Source organism: Engystomops pustulosus, chromosome 5 (assembly GCF_040894005.1).
Source record: "Engystomops pustulosus chromosome 5, aEngPut4.maternal, whole genome shotgun sequence".
Classification (NCBI taxonomy): domain Eukaryota; kingdom Metazoa; phylum Chordata; class Amphibia; order Anura; family Leptodactylidae; genus Engystomops; species Engystomops pustulosus.
The window spans coordinates 176,149,804-176,172,368 of NC_092415.1; the positions used below are offsets into that span (position 1 = coordinate 176,149,804).

The following is a 22,565-nucleotide window of genomic DNA, read 5'->3' on the forward strand; positions in this document are numbered from 1 at the left end:
AAAGACCAAAGTCACGGTGCCTGGATCTATAAGTCGTGTGTCGATTGTTGGTCATACTTGAAGGTAGATTTCCTTTAAAAGGAACCCGTCAGCATACTTTACACCACTAAACTACTCGCCCCCTCAGGTTGGATATGAAATGTCCTCTCTTTTATGTGACGTGTCGCCCATCTACCTATAAAAAAATCTCCTCCAAATTTATGTAAAAATGAGCTGAAAAGAGACATTTTGCCTGAAAGAAGTCACTCAGACTCAACTTTCTTCAGTTGTATAGCCCCTAGAACCATGGTTTTGGTGTCATATTAAAGATAGGAATCTCCTCTTGCAGATTTTGATTCATATACAGAACCAGAGATATGGGCATCTAAAGAAATAAGCCGGAACTGGATTTTTTTGTAGCTCACATTTCCAATTATGTCCTTATCTTCCGGCATCTCCGTGGCTCGCTATTCCAGGTGACTACCTCATGAAGCAGATTTCATTGAAATGTGCTGTGCAGAAACGTAGCAATCCTGGAAGTCCTATTCGCCACAGCGCAGATCAGGGGAACCTGCTGATTGCTGGGAGTCCCAGGCAGGGTTGGCTACAAGTTCAGTTGGCGCCTGAGCGACAGAGCCTCAGTGGGCCCCTCTCGCACGTTCTGGATTTATTAGATACAGCCCACCCTCATCCCCTATGGATTCCTTATGTACAGCCTTATGTGGACCCCCTCAGCAGCTCTGGGCCCCAGCACTTGTATGTCAAGTGCTGGCACAGGCCCTGGTCCCAGGGATCAGATCCACAGCCGTTAGTTATTTATCCCCTATACCAAGGAATGGTGGATACATATCTGTAATGAGGAAACCCCTTTAAGCCGTTGTGTCTACCACTCCCTCCATGACATCATTTCATTCTCAGTAGCACTTTTCTAAGTGTTGCTGTGTTATTTTTCTTGCCCTGGTCATTGTTTATATATACAGATTATATAGACCAACCAGAAATGGCAGCTTGGATTTGTTTAATCTGAAGCCTGGACTCCATCCAAAGTACAGAACACATTGCCACGTGTACAAAAATCTCTGTGTGCCAAGGAGGCTATGTAAATGGCACTTTCTTAACCCTTAAAACAAATGTGAACCGAGATCCTTGAATGTGTGATGGGAATGAAGTTATTGTGTGCATGTATGAGCATACAACACCATTCAGCACACAAATACCTCCCAACCGTCCCAGATCCAGCAGGACAGTCCCGATCGGATATAGGGAGAATGCTAAGCGTTTACAATGTGGTGGAAAAAGGAGCAGGTTGGATCCATCTATTTTTCAGATGTCCGAAGCTCCACGGGTATTAGGAAGAAGTGTTCAGTATTTTGAGTAAGATTTTTAGTATTCATTTGCAACTGGATGTATGGGTGGGGGTATTATGCTATATAAAAAAATCTCAGAAAAGAAGGTGATGATGTCATCCCTGCCTGCTGGCTTCATTACTACATACAGCAAAAGGAGAGGAGCTGCTGCCAGGAAACAGGGAGAGGTGAGTATCTGTTTATTATTTTACTCTGGGATGACAATAAGAAAGGGAGATGCTTGAGGGTGAGCTTCTGGGGGTTACAAATTAAGAGGGGGAGATGCTGGAGATGAGCTGTTGGGGAAGGAAAAGAGGGGTTGGTACTGGAAAGAGGGGGAGCCGCTGGTAGTTCCCGCATAGTGCTGTCCTGCCATCCAAATTGAAATGTTGCGATTCTGCCCTGGACCACCAAGATATCAATTGTATGTGAATCTTTAAAGGGGTTATCCGGGTATACAAATTTTGTTAGGGCTGGGGCGGGCTATTTAAAACTAATAAACATGTACTTACCTCGTCCAGCCTTGCTGATGTCCCGCACCGCGGTCCATCTGATATGTACGCCAGTTTGTATACAAGGGTGCACAGGGAGCTTCCGGCCGGCCATCCGACATCATCTCCCAGCTTACAATGCTGAGAGGGGACAGATGGGAGGAGCCGGCCACATTGCCGTCCGGAAGTTCCCTGTGCGCGGGTTTTATGTTTGTTTACAGGGGCACGGATCAAACGGAGGAGGTAAGTACAAGTTTATTATTTTTAAATACCCCGCCCCAGCCCGGGCATAAGTACATTTGTATACCCAGATAACCCCCTTAAAGACATATGTGTGACTTTACGAGTGCACTAAAATTCCTACATATTCCCCATTAGGTAGAGGATAAGAGCTTATAAAACAGTATCTGAACCTTTCAATACCTAAAGCTGATTTTATTATTAGTCCCACCACAGTTACTTCATCAGTTATGTACATCAGTTATTTTGTGCCAAACTCAGGAGAGGTCACACACACACACACACACACACACACACACACACACAGAACAGGTGCAATTCCTACCATTATACCTTGTCTGTATAATCTCCAAACCTCACAAAAAAATGATGTAATAACTGAGCTGTGATTTGGCCCTCAAATGTATATTCATAGGAATATTTATCACCTAAGTACAGATGAATGTCTGATACCTGCAGGTTCCTCTGCTGGGACCCTGTCTATTACTAGTGCATAAGTCCTGAACACCCAATTCCTTCTACAATACAATCAGTAGATGTTTTAATGGAGAAAACAGATTGTAAGCTCTTGTGAGCAGGACCTCATTCCTATTGTTTCACCTGACCATGTTATTACTTGGTAATGTCTAAATTTATTTGTATATCTTCTCAATGATCTGTAAAGTGCTGCATATTATGATTGCATTATATATATAAAGATTTATTATTATTAGAAAAGGTTTATCCCCTGCACTTTCTATGCTTAAAGGTCCAGTGGGGGAAGGGGGGGCGGGGGGTCCAACATGAAGACAGGCAGCCTTCTTTATATAACTATGTAGATACAGCTGTCAATCATGCTGCATGACCACCCACTGGACTCCTAAGTTCAGAATGAGCAGGGAATTTAATGGATATATTCAAAGTTACACTGCATCTTCTCTTTCAAGTGTATATCAATCTGTTCAGCTCCTCCTGCTGTATAGCATGCTCATGGCAGATAAGCCACCATATTCAATATGATTGCACCCAATTCTTAAATGTTCTCTTATATTTCCATCTAATGTATTCATTCGTAGGAGAAAATGGATTTCCGTTAACTTCAACAATTAATCAAGTCAATAGGAGAGTTAGTAGGCAGGGAGGAGTTAATGTTCATCATCTCCCCATCAAAGAAGTAACCCTGGAATTGCTGCACAAGGATTACCTCCTTTGTAGGCATAGTGTGTGGCACGCTCACCTTGACCTTCACCGCAAGCAGCAGCTGGATCCCCACTGCGCTCCTAAAACAGGGATGACAGAAAACAAGTGAGATGTTATTTGGTATTGTCTTTCTTCAGATGGTTTATAATTTAAAGAAAAAGTAAAATGATACAAGGACTGCAGGACAACCGTCTCTGGTTACATATGTGCTACACCTATCAGGGGGTGGTAAGAATAGGGGCAAAATGTGACTCTGGCTCTCAAGAACAAAAATATTTCTGATGTTATAGCCACATTCTATGCCAAAACCTGACAAGTGAATGCAAGCAACAGCAAAAGATATGATAGATTTAATAGGGTATCTGTGTTTTATAAATGATGTACCAATAAAAGTGAAATGTTTCATGTTGCAACTAAATATGTTTACATTTCTAAAAACAGTCATTTCTGTGCCGCCCCCCCCCCCATCCCCTAGTTTTATTTACTAAAATTGTCTAAAATTCCCAAGGACCAGAGAGGATCATGTGATTTATAGAAATAGCATGGAAATGGAAAATTTTACTAAATTCAAGTTGTGCTACAGCGACCATGCTGCAGAAAATGGGGTATTGTTTGGAGTCTAAACGTCCGTGGTGTCAGCACATCTTTATGTATATATGTATGTATGTATGTATGTATGTATATATGTATGTATGTTCAAAAAAATAAAAAAAAAATGTTAATAAAAATTAATTAATTCAAAAAAAAGTTCCAGTTGCACTGAGTATTTAAGATTTTTTATTTATTTAAAATAAGAATTTTAATGATTTTTTTAATCAATCCCCAAGTCTTGCTCTGAGCAATTTTTAATAGGTATTGTTCCATGGATACCAGAATATTTCACTCTATAAGGTCTGCACCCTATAATCAGTACAGGCGGTCCCCCACTTAAGAACACTCGACTTACATACGACCCCTAGTTACAAATGGACCTCTGGATGTTGGTAATTTATTGTACTTTAGTCCTAGGCTACAATAAACAGCTGTAACAGTTATCACAGGTGTCTGTAATGAAGCTTTAGTGTTAATATTGATTCTTATGACAACCCAACATTTTTAAAATCCAATTGTCACAGAGACCAAAAGAGTTCTGGCTGGGATTACAATGATAAAATATACAGTTCCGACTTACATACAAATTCAACTTAAGAACAAACCTACAGACCCTATCTTGTATGTAACCCGGGGACTGCCTGTAGTTTGTTAGTTTTGGTATCCAAAAAACTTGCTAAAAATCTTGTTAACTCCTTAACGCTGCTTGAAGTACCTGGACGTCATGGAGCTGTTAAAGGAAACCTACCACTTGTAGTGGCAGGTTTCCGATGGCAATACAGGGCACCAGCTCAGGCTGAGCTGGTGCCGGAGCTTATTTTAGTTATTGTTTTAAACCGCGGTATCGCGGTTTAAAACACTTTTTAAACTTTATAGCCGGCGCAGGCAGGTACGCGCTCGGCGCTTACCATGCGCGCGGCTCTCATTCACTTTCTATGTAGCCACGCGCACGGTAAGCGCCAAGCGCGTACCTGCCTGCGCCGGCTATAAAGTTTAAAAAGTGTTTTAAACCGCGATACCGCGGTTTAAAACACTAACTAAAATAAGCTCCGGCACCAGCTCACCCTGAGCTGGTGCTCGGTATTGCCATCGGAAACCTGCCACTACAAGTGGTAGGTTTCCTTTAAAGGGGTTTTCCCACAAACAAAAGTTAGGCTCTATCCACGAGATAGGGTCTAACTCGCTGATCAGTGGGGGTCTCAGTGATGAGACCCCGACAGATTATGAAAATGAGGGGCCCGTCGGATCCCTAGTTGTTCCGTCAGACTAATGGAGCAGACGGCCATTATGAAACCTTTGTAGCCATATTATTTTGATAAATGAATAGTACAGATGATAATACTGTAGTAAACTTTTTTGGTCTCTGTGACAATTGGATTTTAAAAATGTTGGGTTGTCATAAGAAACAATATTAACACTAAAGCTTCATTACAGACACCACTAATAACTGTTACAGCTGGAAATTGTAGCCTAGGACTAAAGTACAATATATTACCAATATCCAGGGGTCCGTTTGCAACTAGGGGTCGTATGTAAGTCGAGTGTTCTTAAGTAGGGGACCGCCTGTATAAGTTATATGGTCCTGACCCCATGAAAAAAAACAAGGAGATATCTTTGACATATGTCTTACTCCTATTATCAGCTTTAATCAAATAACTAGGCAACACATGATGGTTCTGTCCTCACTTTACCTAAACCTATAATTTCATATAAGTTGCCTTAGGATTAGGTTTCTTTGCCATTGTAATATCCATACCCATAGATGATTAGTGATTGCTGGGTAATGTCTCCCTTGGCCACTAGATGGCATCACTACAATATGGAAACTCAATATTTGCTCTTATGTATTAGCATCCAACTAAAGTGAACCTGCCACTAATTTTTCAGCCGGTGAAAGGTTCCAATAGCTTATTCAATTCTGATTTTAAAAATGCCTGTGTCAGAATCCTGGCACTACTTTATAAAACTTTATTTTAACGGTCTCCCTGCCGGCAGCATGTGGTAAGCTTTGAGGCGGCGGGCAGCAGCTTGTGTCTCAGTCTCATAATGCATTCTTCCTCTTCTCCACACTGCCCCCTGCCTCCCCTGTCTGCTCAATGCATATGACAGGAAGAGGAGAGGGGCAGAGGAAGCTGAATGAGTTTAGAGGAGAGGAAGAATGCATGAGAAGACTGAGACAAGGCTTCTACACCTGCCCCCTCTTCCACCAGAACTCACAACACACTGCTAGCAGGGAGCCAGGTAATGTGAAATAAAGTTTTATAAAGTAGTGGCAGTATTAAGAATGCTGACAAAGGCATTTTAGAAATCACCCTAGAATAGCCTATAGGAACCTGTCACCTGCTAAAAATGATGCTTGAAGGTTACATGGAAATCTACTTTTTGTGTTTGCATTGAATTCCATTCATTCATCAGTAAGATAAAGTGATAAATCAGACTACACAAAGTGTATTTTTGTAGTCTGTCACCATTGAGATAACAAAGGATCTGCACAAATATGTGTAACAAAAAAAACTTATGTCTGATGTCTGATTCATTGGAGCATAATTAACTGCAGTTTTTTCTAGAAAAGATAGCATTGGGATGAGTTAATTAAAAGAGCTTTATGCTATGGAGAATACTCACAGAACTGAACATTTAGTCAGTCTATAAAATGGATAACATGATAAACTTGATGGTTGTGTTTTATTAAAGGACAGCACACATGACTTCGATTCGGGTCAGCACAGAGCAGCTCCAAATGAAGGAAAACCAGTGGAGGGGAAGTACAAGACAGGCTGTCAGTCATACTCACATGGATTCTACTTATGTCACTAAGAAGCCAACTAAGAAGGATATTCAGTCCCTGGTGAAGGGTTATCATTTATCTACACAGAAGTTACAGAAACAGAGCATTGTTTTTAAACCAGGTATGTGCAGCTATAAGATATGCAAATATGTTTTCCAGGAAGCGATAAGAAAAAGCCCGCCTCTTTTAGCTACCTTGTAAGGCAGCTCCCTTACCATCAAGCATGACCTTCAGGAAGTGTAATGACATGATATGGGATTAAAAAACAAACAGTTATATCTATTCCAGAAGGAACAGATCCCCAACTGTAGACAGCACTGTTTCAACCTTGTTGGGTCTCTTCAGTACAGTGTAGGGAACTGGCTTGGCTGTGAGTGAGAGGCTTGTGACTAGGGTCAGGAAGTAAGAGTTCTCCTTACAGAGACTGCCAATTAAGGGCACCTTGTAGAACAGCGCTGCCTACAGTTGGGAGTCTGTTCCTTCTAGAGTAGATATATCAGTTTGGTTTTAATCCCATATCATGTCATAAAGCCTCTTGTAGGTCATGCTTGATGTCAAGGGAGCTGCCTTACAAGGTTGCTAAAAGAGGCGTCATTTTCCATATCCCATCCCGGAAAACGTATTTTTTTTCAGAGTCCTCCAGTGGAGTATCGATGGCTATAAGTCTCCACACGCCTACAAGGTGGCCTAAGGGTACATTTATACACACGTCTGCGGGGATGCATATGCAACGGCAATGGTGGCTCGGTGGGCACCATTCCACGCCATACACGGGGAAAAGAAAGAGCATGCTCTATCTTTCCCCGTGTGTGCAGCACTATTATCTATGGAGGGGGGGGGGTCACCTTTAATTGTCGGTAAGGATAACTCTTACTTCCTGAGCTATAAGATATTCAGAGTTAAAGGTCCCAGAAGTCCCCAGCAAAGTAATGGATGGAGGGGGGTTATTTTTTAGACTATATTTCAACACAGAAACTCACCATAGATTCTCATGTGGGTTCAAAATTATTGGATCCAGCGCCTTAGCTCTGTGTGCAGCATCATGGACAACAAATCAATTAGCTGTGCATCACAGGGAACGTTCCCGGTTGTTGTCGTAATTTTCTGTGATAACTTTTGAACCAAATGAGATATTGTAAATCTGATTGAAACAATCACTTTCTGAAACAAATCTAGACTTCTTTAATGTGCTACATGACCAACTTCCCAGTGGAAAGATTTGCCCTTGATCCAATATTGTGGCTTTCAAGATTCGTCCATGCTTTGGACATAGCCTAAGGGTGTTTAGTTTTTTAGATTCAGTTTTTGATATTCAAAACAGGAGTGAAGAGGAGGAGCAGCTTCTCTCGATGATATGTTCTCACCTAAACTGCACCAAAAACTGCATCTGAAAAACTGAACATGTGAACGCACCCTGAAAGATATGACTCCTCACCTATTACTTGCTGGTTTTTCCTATCTTTTCCCAGTCTTCTGGGACTTTGGACTTATCCTGTATATATGTTTCGAGTCAAACTTTGGAAACATCTTTTAATTTATTGGTTTTCCTTTTTTTAGCTTTTCCTGCACTGACGATTTACAATGAAGAAATACATTAAATTAACTAGAACATAACTAGAATGTTTTATAGTTTAGATTCTTCAAAGTACCCCCCTGTAACTTCTATAGCAGCTTTGCACACACTAAGAGGAGTTGGTGTTCAGCATCCGTGCATCCGTCAAATTTTGTCTCAGTTTTTTTTACCGTTTTGTACACGAAAAAAAACTGAAGGCATAACATTGCTTTAGAAACATCACACCTGGCTTTTCAGCCTCATCAGTGAGAAAAAAACAGGGCCCATAGACTTCTATTGCCTTCCAGCATCCACATCACTGAAAAAAATAGGACACGTTTCAATTTTTCCACAGACAACGGATCACTGAAAAATGATGTTTGCCTAAAAGTTTGCGACAATTATGAGTAAGTGTCCCTGGTTTATCATGATGGATCTTGATTGTAGATTTCCTTTAAAAGGAACCTAACACCATACTTTACACCACTAACCTACTCCGGTTGGGCGTAGAAGCAGTGAAATAATTGCAATTTCTTGCATTGTGCACCACCTCCATGCCTGCGTTCCTTTGCAAATCCAGCAAACTTTCTGTTGCTGGTTTTTACGCAAAACTACGCCGGAGATATTTCCCCTCTCCTCTTTTAGATTGTGGTTCAAGTATTGGATCTTTATCTGCAGCTCACATTTCCAATTATCTTCCTGCATAACCACAAGGCAGCTGTGATCTGAATTTAGAGGATATATATATATATTATAGGTAAATGTGAGAGATTTCCCATATAAGAGAGGACATTTCATACTCTACATGAGGAGGCTGGTAGTTTAGTGTTAACTGCAATATGCAGCAAAGACTTACTGGCTATGGAGAAGGCTCCACCCGTGAGCCCTCTCCATGCACCCGAACCCGGCATGTGACGTACCGTTACGACACATGCCGTGATTCGATTCTAATTTTCTCAGAAAATTTGGCAAACCGGTTCAAATCGAATTTTTATAAGTTCGCCCATCTCTAGTGGTAACAGGTTCCTCTTAATAAGGATTAGCCCTAACATGAGGAGATGTTAATTATCATTTTTGAAGCTGGTTATGCTAATAAACTTATGAATGGAAACTGTTGGTCTTTCTTACCTGGTTCCCACTGCTTCACCATGACTGACCTTGATGATTTCCCCAAAGTTTTTGCCCATTTCTGGACTGACTTCCCTTTATAGCTCAAATAAGGATGGTCTGTCATATGTCCTACTTATGGGAAATGCTTTTTTTCAGTAATGAGGATTAGGGTGCTGTCACACAGTGCGTTCTTGGTCCATTTTTAAATGAACTGAAAACGCATTCGTTTTTGCATGTTTACCATGTGTTTGGCTGGTTTGAATGGGTTTTTCTTTATTTGTGGAAGTGTAAGCAGGTGTGAAAATGTTAATACAGTATTTGGACTAGACAAACACACGGTAAACATGCACTGAAAACGCATGCGTTTTTGCATTTTCAATGTGTTTAAAAACTGTCCAAGAACGCGGACAGCACCCTTAGGGTGGTGCCACACATGGCGTTTTGAACCCGTTTTTGGTCCGTTTTTAAGTAGTCTTTAAAAAATGCATGCGTTTTACCAATTATCTTAATTAAAACTGGTCAAAAACGGGTGCGTTTTCAAAAACGCATGAATTTTTGGACAGACTGCTGAAAAACAGACCAAAACGCCATGTGTGGTATCACCCTTAGAATGGTAGTGGATCAGGACTAGACAATGCAGGGAATCAATCCTACCTCAACACAACAGACATGATGGTCTCAATCAGATCAGAAAAGCAATGTGGATGGGAAACTATTCCAGGTGACTACCTCATGACGCTAATGTCAGTGAAATGTGCTGTGCAGACACGTAGCAATCCTGGAAGTCCTATTCACGACAGCGTAGCCCAGGGGAACCCTCGGTCATCCAGTCTGTGGATCGCTGAGAGTCCCAGGGGTCAGATCTAGTTATTTATCCCTGAACTGTGGAATTGTGGATACATGTCTGTTATAAGACCCAAGGCTGTTAATTTTCAGCAGATTTGTTACAATGTGCCAGTGGCACATTGTAATAGATATTGTGTAAGACACCCTATAGTAGTATGGCAATTTATGATAGGAACATTTAAAATGTCTAGGGTTAAAGTACCCTAGAGGGTCTAAAAAAAATAGTATAAAATAGATTAAAAGTGAAAACTTTTTGTTAAAAAATTTGAAAAACCCAAAAAATTCAAATAACCCCCCTTTCTCTAGACTGAATATAAAAATAAATAAACAGTAAAAATCACAAACATATCACAAGATATAAAAACAGTTACATTTTACAAGGCCCCATACAACAAAGTATGAAAAAAAGTTATACGCTGATGTTTCTTCACTGAAAATTTTCCTTTCGCCATCTTCTGATGCTTATAATAGAAGCTGCCAGGAAGCTGAGTCTATATGAACCACATACAAGTACATGCAATGTGTCTGCTGGGGTTATTACTATTTCAGAAAAAAAAGGGCAAAAAAAGAACATGAGAAGCACAAATGGGGTTTATTACTTGGTAGGTTGAGCCATGAGTGACATCAGGGCTGTGGGACACAAACTGATCATCTTTTAAGGGAACAAAGAGCATAGCTCCCAACTGTCCCAGATTTGGCAGGACAGGACCTGCTGCCTCCACATGCAGTGTTTCTGCACTTTAGCAGATGTGTGGAGGTAGCTCCCTTCCCCCCATCCTCCGAGTCAGCTCATAGCCCGGCATCAGGAGAAGGAACAGGAATGTAGCGAAATGAGGGAAAGGTAAGTAACACATTTATTTTTGTTTAATACCACGCTACACTATAAGAGAGGATGGAGAACAGGAGGCTACAATATGAAGAGAATGGATGAGAGATTCCACAATATGATTGAGGTGGGAGACCACAGTATGGAGAGGAGGGAGGCCACAATATGAGGAGGCTTGAGCAGGGAGAACAGGAGGCCACAATATGAAGGGAGGATGGAGGACACAATATGAGGGAGGATGGAAGACAGGAGGCCACAATAAAAAGGGAGGATGGAGGACACAATATGAGGCAGGATGGAAGACACAATATGAGGCAGGATGGAAGACACAATATGATGGAGATGGAGGACACAATATGAGGGAGACGGATGGCAGGAGGCCGCAATATGAAGGATGCGGAGGGCAGGAGGCCGCAATATGAAGGACGCAGAGGGCAGGAGGCCGCAATATGAAGGACGCAGAGGGCAGGAGGCCGCAATATGAAGGACGCAGAGGGCAGGAGGCCACAATATGAAGGACGCAGAGGGCAGGAGGCCACAATATGAAGGACGCAGAGGGCAGGAGGCCACAATATGAAGGACGCAGAGGGCAGGAGGCCACAATATGAAGGACGCAGAGGGCAGGAGGCCACAATATGAAGGACGCAGAGGGCAGGAGGCCACAATATGAAGGACGCAGAGGGCAGGAGGCCACAATATGAAGGACGCAGAGGGCAGGAGGCCACAATATGAAGGACGCAGAGGGCAGGAGGCCACAATATGAAGGACGCAGAGGGCAGGAGGCCACAATATGAAGGACGCAGAGGGCAGGAGGCCACAATATGAAGGACGCAGAGGGCAGGAGGCCACAATATGAAGGACGCAGAGGGCAGGAGGCCACAATATGAAGGACGCAGAGGGCAGGAGGCCACAATATGAAGGACGCAGAGGGCAGGAGGCCACAATATGAAGGACGCAGAGGGCAGGAGGCCACAATATGAAGGACGCAGAGGGCAGGAGGCCACAATATGAAGGACGCAGAGGGCAGGAGGCCACAATATGAAGGACGCAGAGGGCAGGAGGCCACAATATGAAGGACGCAGAGGGCAGGAGGCCACAATATGAAGGACGCAGAGGGCAGGAGGCCACAATATGAAGGACGCAGAGGGCAGGAGGCCACAATATGAAGGACGCAGAGGGCAGGAAGCCACAATATGAAGGTCGCAGAGGGCAGGAGGCCACAATATGAAGGTCGCGGAGGGCAGGAGGCCACAATATTAGGGACATGGAGGGCAGAAGGCCACAATATTAGGGACATGGAGGGCAGAAGGCCACAATATTAGGGACATGGAGGGCAGAAGGCCACAATAAGAGGGAATAAGTGTACATGCGCACTACTCCTCAGATCTTGGAGACGGGCTAGCGAGTGACGCTCTGGAGGGTGGCGTGTCTGTGAAGGTGGCCAGGTACACTCTGGGCAATCGCCAAGATCTGAAGAGCATTGCGCATGTGCACATAGTCCCTGTTAAACGAGTAACAGCCATCAGGAGTCGGGGGCTGCTAGTCTGCATCTTGGCAAGAAGAAGGGATGAATAAAAGTAAGTTTTACAGGGATGTGACAACATTGAAAAACACCTTTTGAAGACTTTCAAACTGCAGGAACATGTACTCTTTTTGGTTTAGGAAGTGACAGGTTCCCTTTGAAGGGGATGAGAAACGTGGCTGCTCCTTACTGCTAGCTGCCCATAGGCAGTGCATGGTATTGCAAGTTCCCAACTATCTCCAGTCCTTTCTATAGAGCGGAGCTGCAGTACCAGTACACACCATGGTCAGATGTGGCGCTGTTTTTACAATGAAGCAGACATGCTTTTCAACCCTCAAAGGAAGTGGTCACAGACAATTACTAGGTGATCTCCTCCTGTACATATCCTGCAGACTCCTCCATACTAGTCTGTGCAGCAATGATCTGAGTAGACCAGAGCAGCTCCTTCTCCATCCTACACATCACCAGGCGCTGTGCCCCGGTTTCATATAGACTGCAATGACTATGGCGCCCCCTGCTGTCCCGGAAGACTGTTACCTCTCATAGACGCCTCTGTCGGTTTTTCAGTACGGCTACGTGCAGACAAACTTCCTCCATAGAAAACTACAACCTAATATGAAAGCTTCTATCGTCCCCGACTATAACCAATCAATGCACTTCTATTATGTACACATCACCAGTACTGCTCAGGGATTGGCCCGTCTGCAGGTGGGCGGTATTGAAGCGTGACAGTGTTTTCTTCCGGTATGACTACAGCATAAGGATTACAGTAACAGAGGATGGGAGGTGAGAGCCGCCTGTAGTGTGTACACTGCCCTATGTTCTATGTTTCTGTATACGGGTTATACGTATGTAATGTTCAGTACAGTGTATGGTGTAATGCAGTGTATGCACAGTACAGTACAGTGTGTGGTGTGTTACATTGTACGTACTATGTGTCCTGTCTATCTTGTGTGAGTATGTTGTATTGCAGTGTGTGTCTGTGTGTGATGTGTGGTGTATGTGTCTGTATGTACAGTGTTGTGCGCTGTACGTGTGTCTGTACACTGTAGTGCCCTGTATGTCTGTCTGTGTGTACAGTGAAGTGTAGTGTGGTGTGTATGTGCATGTACACTGTATTGCGGTGTGTGTGTGTGTGTACAATCTACTGTATGTGTGTACACTGTAGTGCGTTGTCTGTGTCTGTAATAAGTGTAATATTTTACTGTTCCAAAACAGATGCTTTCATTTTTGGTTTCAGGATGGCAGAAAAAAAATTCCTGGTTTCTCAGCTGATAAATTACCTAAGGGAGGATCGGGTTCAGCTCTGGAAATCCCCGTACACCACAGAAGAGCAGGAGGCCGGCCCTGAGCTTACAGTAAGAGAACAACGTCCCATAGTCCGATACACACACCCTTACAGCCCAACTGTACAGCGAGGTGTAATCATACATACAGGAATTACATGTGACACAGCGCCCAGTCATCTGTCGGTGACTAGTCTGTGCTCCTCTATTCACACCAGTAAGTTTATGCAGTGCAATAAACAAGGGGTATTCTCATCTGGGCACTCACATTCAGTTTCATTAATCTGCCATATATAAACATTTCTTCAATTAGATGTTATTTAAAAAAATTACCTGTGTGAAGAAAATTTCCCATAAATGTTGCCATATGTTCCCTTAGAAACAAGACTGTGTCCATAGATATGGCCACGTCTGCTGGAGTGATTGCACAAAGAAACAAAAAGTTTTCGTATATGAAATGTCCGTGAGTTACTGCAGGTCCCACAGCCGTCCTGTGGTGATGATCGCTGAATCCAGGAATTCAGGCAGGACTCAATAGCGCATGTCTGGCCACCGCTACCAGAGTGTGAGGTGGTCGTAACCGAGGAAGCCATCTTGTTTCTAAGGGACAACATGGCTATGTTTATGAGCAATTATCTTCACACAGGAACATTTTTTTAATAACATCCAATTGAAGAAATGTTTATCTATGGCAGATTAATGAAACTGAATGTGAGTGCCCAGATGAGAATACCCCTTTAAGGGCACGATTCTCACTTTGGAGAGAGAGGGAAATTAGGGGCTTACAGATAAGAGGGTGGATACAGGCATATTGTGCAGCATATGGATCAACATAGATGAAGGCACAGAGCAATAAGCCAGTGCACTCCCTCTCCCAGATGTTCTGCTTCCTTCCTAGCACAGAAGTTGTTCTCCTCAAGACTCAAGTGGTTTTTAGCCAGAAAAACTGGTAAATGGAGAATTGTCTTTTTTCGGGTATTAATTTTAACTAAAATTGGACCTGCACATTTTTAAAATCCAGATGGGATGGGAAGGGGCCATTTATTTTTTGGTTTTTAAGTTCTGGTTTTCCAACTTTTTTTTTTTTTTTTAAGGTTTCCTAAAAATCTAAACTTAAACTTAAAACCGTATTTACCTTCCCTATTGTCTTATCTTTATGAGAAATGTCCAACCCTTCCTACTTCTATTAAGACCTTAAAGCGAACCTGTCATTAGAATAACTTATTCTGGTTCCCCCGTGTCCCCATACAGAATAGTGTGCACATTGCCAAAGTGTTTTTATAGTAAAACTGGATTTTTTTCCAAAAAAAGAGGGCGGGTGGGTTGGGCGTTTCTTACTGATCACTCCCATGGGACACGGTACACTGCTCTGAGAATGGTATCCACAGGTTAGGGCCTAACTTGCTGGTTGGTGGGGTCTCAGTGAGGAGACTCTCACAGATTACGAGAACAAAGGGTCTGATGGCGTCCCAGATACCTCCGTCGAACCCCTAGTCGCTCCCCGAGATTAATGGAGCAGACGGCCATGCATAACTGTTCTGCTCGATTGATCTCTATGGAGCTGACGGAGATTGCCAAGCACGGTGGTACCTGGAACCCCTCCTTTTTGTGATCTGTGATTGATCACTGAGATCCCCACAAATCATCAAGTTGGGGCCTATCCTGTGGAAGCCAGTGCAACTGCACCACAAAAAAGGGTCGCATGCGCTACAATCCCTGTGCAGACACTTCTTAAATACCTGTGCGAGCCGTTTTAGCCCCCAAAAAGCGCAGCACGACCCATAGTAAATGAGGCCTTCTCATAACAACGAAATAACTTAAAGGGGTATTCTCGTCTCGGCATTCACATTCAGTTTCACTAATCTTCCATATATAAACATTTCTTCAATTGGATGTTATTAAAAAAAATGTTCCTGTGTGAAGATAATTTCTCATAAATGTAGCCATGTTGTCCGCTAGAAACGAGATGGCTTCCTCAGTTACGACCACGTCACACTCTGGCAGCGGTGGCCAGACATGCGCTATTGAGCCCTGCCTGACCTCCAGCATTCAGCAATCATTGCCTCAGGACGGCTGTGGGACATACAGTAACTCCCGGACATTTCATATACAAAAACTTTTTGTTTATTTGTGAAATCGATCCAGCAGAGGTGGTCATATCCGGGGAAGCTTTCTCGTTTCTAAGGGACAACCTGACTATATTTATGAGAAATTATCTTCACACAGGAACATTTTTTTTAATAACATCTGTGATAATAATATTACCCCTACACAGTTTGTTTGTTGTATATATATATATATTTTTTTTATTCTTTCTTTGTGTTGTTTCATTCTGCCTGTTATAAATCATTAGGCTCTATTTGTTTAAGATCAGCCAGAAGACGAGCCTGGCAGGGTGGTTATAAAACCCCAGGGAGTCTATGCTTGATCAGAGAAGCATGGTCTTCCTAAGTGGTAAAATTAACACCTCTCGGCCAGAGTAGTCTAGTTAGTGGGGGATGAAAAGAAGCCAGAGACTGCATGTTTTTCCCTCCAAATTCAGACAAAGGGGAATATCATAGCTGCCCTTAACTGGGACATAATTCATAATTATAGGTCCCAAGTTACACAGGACAGTTATGGGGTCTAGACACACTCCTGGTCCGAAAATCAGAACATTAGCTGCAATGGAAGGCAGTCAATAGCAGAACACCCCTGATATTAGGCTAAGACACCCCGAGTTTGGTATGGGGTTAATGGGAATAACATGCCCGTTTGGTTGGAAGCCATGGCACAATTGTGCCATCTCCCAATCAAAAGTTATGGGGTTCTGATAAAAACCCAGACCCAAAAAGTATCTCACTGATGGGAGGGGGATAGAAAAATCCCCCTCACAGTGACATCACAGCCAGGGGTGGGGGTCAAAAATCACCTGGGCTTAAATTAATGAAGCAGCCACATAGTAGTGTTCAGACTGAGGATTCTATCACAATAGAAGGCTGGATCGATGCTTATGCCCTGTCCTCGGGCCAAAGAATTTCTTCCTATTCCACTAGCAAGAATTTTTTGTTTCTACTTCCATAACTGTTTGTAAGTATTGTATGTGTATTGTTTTTAATCCTTTTTTCATTTTATCTGACAATTTAATTCTTTGAGTGTACTGCATTTTTATGTAAATTAAAACTTTTTAATAAGCCTCTGCTTGTAGCCTTAAAGAATCTGAGTCTCTAAAGGGAATCACGTTACCAGAGGTCATTATTAGCATAGTCCATGTAGTAAGCGATTGCATGTTCTGTGTGAGTTATAATTGTAATATCGTGTAAGTAGTGAGTGCATGTGCTGAGTTATCATCAGGGTGCATTGTCTGTGTGGTTGAGGTGCCTACGGCCTTCTTTGCATAAGTAACTCGTGGGTGGTGGCAGTGTGGATTCTGTGGAGTAAATTTAGCGTAAGGACGCCATTTTGTGGAAGTGGGCGGAGCTTAAGGGCTAAATTCTGGGACTCCATAGAGTAGTTATCCCCGTGTGTGAACTCCGGTGAGTCGGGTCGTGACAGATTGGTGGCATAGCGGTGGGATAGTGTATAATTTTTTATTACACTGTTAAGGCTTTAAGTGTTTGGTTTAAGCAATTAACCCTTTCACTTAAGGGCTGAAGTATTCCTAATACTACAGTCCACAAGCAAGTGACTCAGTGCACTCAAAACTTGTCAGTCAATATACATACGTACAAAACAGTTCCCCTCCCCCTCTTTTCTTTTCTATCTTTTGTTTGCTTAGTGAGACCACTGCTAAGATGGCAGAGGTATACAGAAACAGATCCAAGGCTGATCTGCTGACTCTCTGTGCGGAGAGAGGGCTAATAACAACGGGCCAGAACAAGGCGGAGATAATTCAAACGCTGGTGGCGTTTGATTTGCAGTCCCATCCTTCTGCAGAACCGGACCAGGGACCTCCAGCCTCAGAGGAACCGATAGGAGATGTCCTGCAGCAACCGGCTGGGCATGGCAGCGCCAGCGGTATGGACACTTCTTTTTCTCTAATTCTCCAGCAGATCGGTGACTGTGATCCTAGCCTTAGGATGCAGCTGTATATGCAACAACTGGAGAGACAGGCAGCCCGAGAAGCTGCCCGAGAAGCAGCCCAGCAGCGCAAAGCAGAGCGGGAGCATGAGCTGCAGATGGCCCAGATACAGCTCCAACAACAGCAAAGAGCTTCACCATCAGCACAGAGTGAGTCGATGGACAGTGTTTCTTTTAGGCCCCGCCTGGATCGTTTTCCTGTCCTGGAGAATGATGGGGACCTGGATGTCTTTTTGCAAGGATTTGAGAGGGTCTGCAGGCAATTTCAACTGCCGCCTGCTGAATGGGCCCGATACCTTACCCCTGGACTTAAAGGCAAAGCACTGGAGGCGTTTGTAGCCTTACCTGCCTCTGTGGAGCACGATTATGAGGCTATCAAAAGGGCTCTGATACAGCGTTTTAACCTCACTCCAGAGGTATACAGGGAGCGTTTCCGTACTGTCAGGCGGACAGATACGGATAGCTATGCCGAGTTTGCCAGGAAACTGCTAAACCTGGTGAAACAATGGTCCAGAGGATGGGGTGTGACCACTCTAGAGGAGATGGATGACCTGATCGCCATGGACCAATTTATTCACACCTGTACAGCGGAGGTGCGACAGTTCATACGAGAACGGGAGCCAAAATCGTTGGAAAAGGCTGCCCAGCTGGCAGATGTGTTTGCTGCCAGCAGAGTACCCGAGGCACGGAAACCTGCAGCTGCAGGATGGAAGGGGGGTAAGCCCCCTGTTAACTCTTCTACAGTTTCCCACAAAGCTTCTGGGGCATCCCCTTCTTCGTCATTTAAGCCAGCGGGAGACCGACGCAGGTGTTTTGTTTGCAACCGATCGGGGCACATCAGCATTACATGCCCAGAGAAGAGGAAGACCACCCCTTTGCCCAAACCAACATCGTCTTCACCATCTGTTTTGTTTGTGGGTGGGAGTAAGCGGGTGGTTGGTGACAACCTGCAGGAGGTTACTGTGGGTGACAATGTCACAATGGGGTTGAGGGACACTGGTGCAGAGATGACCCTTGTGCACCCCTCACTTGTCAAGCCGGAGGATCTCATCCCAGGACGGACTCTTACAGTTGCTGGAGTTGGAGGCCTCACCCCTGCATTGCCCATGGCCCGGGTGTACCTGGATTGGGGGGCGGGGAGAGGGATGACAGACGTGGGTGTAACGGATAAAATTCCCACCAATGTGTTGCTGGGGACCGACCTGGGGCGTCTGGTCTCTAGATATGTAATCCAGGATGCCAATGAGGACACAGGCATCCCTGGTGCCCCACGTGAGTTAACATCTGATATTGTTGGGACCATGCCTACTGTGGACTGTGACGATGATGCATCATGTGATATTGTTGAAATGTGTAGTAACCATTTACCTGTTTCTAACCTAGCTTTTAATGCCATAGACCATGAATGTGAACATAGTAATGATGTAGAGTTTAACTGTGTTAATAATGTGGCTAAGAGTGGTAGTATGTTAACACCCACAGCTCTGTGCCAAAAACTGGAGTGTGGTGTGTCCGTGTCCGCTGTAACTCGCAGTCGGAGTCTTCAGGAAGCTCACCGTTGCCTGAGTCCTGAACCTCCTGCTGTCCGGGTTACAGAGGAACAGGAGCAGACTGACAGCCTGTCACCAGTGGCTGAGACCAGTCAAAGGGTTAAACTATTAACCAGTACAGATTCAGAGCGTCGCCAGTTTCTGGACGCCCTGCACTCAGATGAGAGTCTACACAAGCTACGTGAGAGGGCTGGTCAGACCCCTGAGGAGGGGGACAAGGAATGTATTACATGGGACCAGGGTAGGCTGTATAGACAGAGCCTTCACACTGACCCCCAGCAGGATGTATCCCTTGATAGGCAACTGGTGGTACCTCGCCCTTTCCGGGAGCAGCTTTTGAGAGTTGCCCACGAGATACCACTAGCAGGCCATCTGGGGATAAGTAAAACCAAAAGTCGACTGAAGCTGAATTTCTATTGGCCCAATATGGGGAATGATGTGGCGGAATATTGCCGTTCCTGTATAGTATGTCAAAGGGTGGGGAAGGCCGGCCAGGTCCAGCGAGCACCCCTCATCCCTTTACCCATAATTGAGGAGCCTTTCCAGAGAATTGCTGTTGACATTGTAGGCCCTGTGAATGTCACCAGCAGCTCAGGTAAACGCTTCATCCTGGCGGTTGTGGATTATGCCACACGTTACCCAGAGGCCGTGGCATTGTCATCCATCCGGGCTGACAAGGTGGCAGATGCGCTCCTCACTATATTCTCTCGTGTAGGGTTCCCCAGAGAGATGCTCACAGATCAGGGGACCCAGTTTATGTCTCACCTTATGCAGTGCCTCTGTAAGAAAATACAGGTGCAGCACTTGGTAGCCAGTCCTTATCACCCGCAGACCAATGGACTCTGCGAGCGGTTTAATGGGACCCTCAAACAGATGCTCCGGACGTTTGCGGATACCCATGGGAAGGACTGGGATCGTTATCTACCACACCTGCTATTCGCTTACAGAGAGGTACCGCAGGCATCGACTGGATTCTCTCCCTTTGAGCTTCTCTATGGCAGGAAGGTACGTGGCCCACTAGATCTCATGAAGGAGTCATGGGAGGGAGAATTAGGGTCACCAGAGGTCTCTGTAGTTGACTATGTTCTGAAGTTCAGGGACAGACTGCAGGCATTGACAGGGATGGTGCAGGAGAACCTGACTCAAGCCCAGGCCGACCAGAAACGGTGGTATGACAGGAACGCCAGGGAGAGAGTGTATGAGGTGGGCCAGAAGGTGTGGGTCCTGATCCCCACTACTCAAAACAAACTCCAAGCTGCGTGGGAAGGCCCATATCCCATTCATCAACGCCTAAATGACGTGAACTATGTAGTCACGATCGACCATGTCCGCAAGAAGCACAAGGTTTTTCATGTCAACATGATCAAGGCTCATCATGATAGGGATACGTGCGTCCTGCCAGTTTGCAGTATACCAGAGGAGGGAGAAAGGGAGGCCTTGCCTGACTTAGTGGCATCCGCACAGGAGGGAGGGTCCATTGAGGATGCCATAGTCAGCGCCCAGCTGTCTGGATCTCAGAAATCCCAGCTGAGAGAGACACTCAACCCATACCTTGACATTTTCACCGGTAAACCAGGAAAAACCCCACTAGCCTCTCATCACGTAGACACGGGGGAACACCCACCAGTCAGACAGGGTGCATATCGGGTTTCTACAGAAGTAAGGGCTGACATTAAGAGGGAGGTGGAGGAAATGCTGGGACTGGGGGTGATCCAAGAGTCTCAAAGTGCGTGGGCATCACCTGTGGTGCTTGTCCCCAAAAAGGACAAGACCACACGCTTCTGTGTGGACTACAGGAAGCTGAACAGCATCACGGTTTTTGACGCTTACCCAATGCCCCGCATAGATGAGCTTTTGGATCAACTCGCCAGCGCCCAGTATATCACCATCATGGATTTAAGTAGGGGGTATTGGCAGATTCCCATGACAGTGGAGGCGCAGGAAAAGTCCGCCTTCATCACCCCCTTTGGACTATATGAGTTTAAAGTCATGCCCTTTGGCATGAAGAATGCCCCTGCCACATTCCAGCGCTTGGTGAACAAACTGCTAAGTAAGTCTGAAGGGTTTGCTGTGGCATACCTGGATGATATTGCAGTGTTTAGCCAGACTTGGGAGGAGCACTTGACACACCTGTCACAGGTGCTCAAGCGCCTCCGGGAAGCCGGTCTCACCATCAAGCCTGGGAAGTGTCAGATAGGCATGTCTGAGGTGCAATACCTAGGACACCTGGTAGGTGGGGGGACACTTAAGCCCGAGCCAGGGAAAGTAGAGGCCATTGCAAATTGGCCTACCCCCAAAACGAAGAAACAGGTGATGTCATTTCTAGGAACAGCTGGGTACTACCGTAAGTTCGTCCCTAACTACAGTACCCTGGCCAAGCCCCTCACAGACCTCACAAAGAAGAAACTACCACAGGTAGTCAGCTGGACTGACGATTGTGAGCGGTCCATGGCGGCTCTGAAATTGGCTCTGACTAGCTCTCCAGTCTTACAGAGTCCAGATTTCAGCCGCAAGTTCGTAGTCCAGACTGACGCCAGCGCCTATGGCTTGGGTGCGGTACTCAGCCAGGTCAACCCAGAGGGAGATGAGCACCCCATCCTATACCTAAGCAGGAAACTCTTACCCAGGGAGGTGGCCTATGCCACCATAGAAAAAGAATGCCTTGCCATTGTGTGGGCCCTACAGAAACTACAGCCCTACTTATATGGCCGAAAGTTCACCGTGGTAACGGACCACAACCCTCTCAGTTGGCTTCACCGGGTATCTGGGGATAACGGAAAGCTGCTGAGATGGAGTCTAGGCCTACAGCAATATGACTTTACCATTCAACACAAGAAGGACAGTGAACATGGGAATGCGGACGGGTTGTCACGGCAGGGAGAGCCGGCGGACAATGGCTTGGGATATTGATTAGAATATCAAAATCCCATGCCATATCTCTGGAGGGAGGTGTGATAATAATATTACTCCTACACAGTTTGTTTGTTGTATATATATATATATATTTTTTTTATTCTTTCTTTGTGTTGTTTCATTCTGCCTGTTATAAATCATTAGGCTCTATTTGTTTAAGATCAGCCAGAAGATGAGCCTGGCAGGGTGGTTATAAAACCCCAGGGAGTCTATGCTTGATCAGAGAAGCATGGTCTTCCTAAGTGGTAAAATTAACACCTCTCGGCCAGAGTAGTCTAGTTAGTGGG

General features: G+C 44.8%; 2 protein-coding genes across 12 annotated transcripts in view; one reads left to right on the top strand and one right to left on the bottom strand.

The window, feature by feature from the left end:
* Positions 1-13,126, bottom strand: part of XYLB (xylulokinase) — a 147,907-nt gene extending 134,781 nt beyond the window's left edge. For 9 of the 10 annotated variants that reach the window (XR_011855924.1, XR_011855923.1, XM_072153889.1 and 6 more), the window contains exons 1-2: positions 13,008-13,126; positions 3,273-3,315 (exon numbers count right to left, since the gene is read on the bottom strand). The gene's annotated coding sequence lies outside the window, so the exon portion shown is untranslated. Of the gene's footprint in view, positions 1-3,272; positions 3,318-13,007 lie in introns of those variants that run through there. The other variant, XM_072153890.1, reaches the window with a different exon arrangement.
* The window catches only part of NUB1 (negative regulator of ubiquitin like proteins 1), a 70,358-nt gene that overhangs the window by 2,415 nt on the left and 45,378 nt on the right, over positions 1-22,565 (top strand). The window contains exons 3-6 of one of the 2 annotated variants that reach the window (XM_072153885.1): positions 3,112-3,340; positions 6,521-6,735; positions 13,151-13,256; positions 13,711-13,828. In XM_072153885.1, coding sequence (XP_072009986.1) covers positions 3,112-3,340; positions 6,521-6,735; positions 13,151-13,256; positions 13,711-13,828 — 668 coding nt within the window. The remainder of the gene's footprint in view (positions 1-3,111; positions 3,341-6,520; positions 6,736-13,150; positions 13,257-13,710; positions 13,829-22,565) is intronic. The other variant, XM_072153886.1, reaches the window with a different exon arrangement.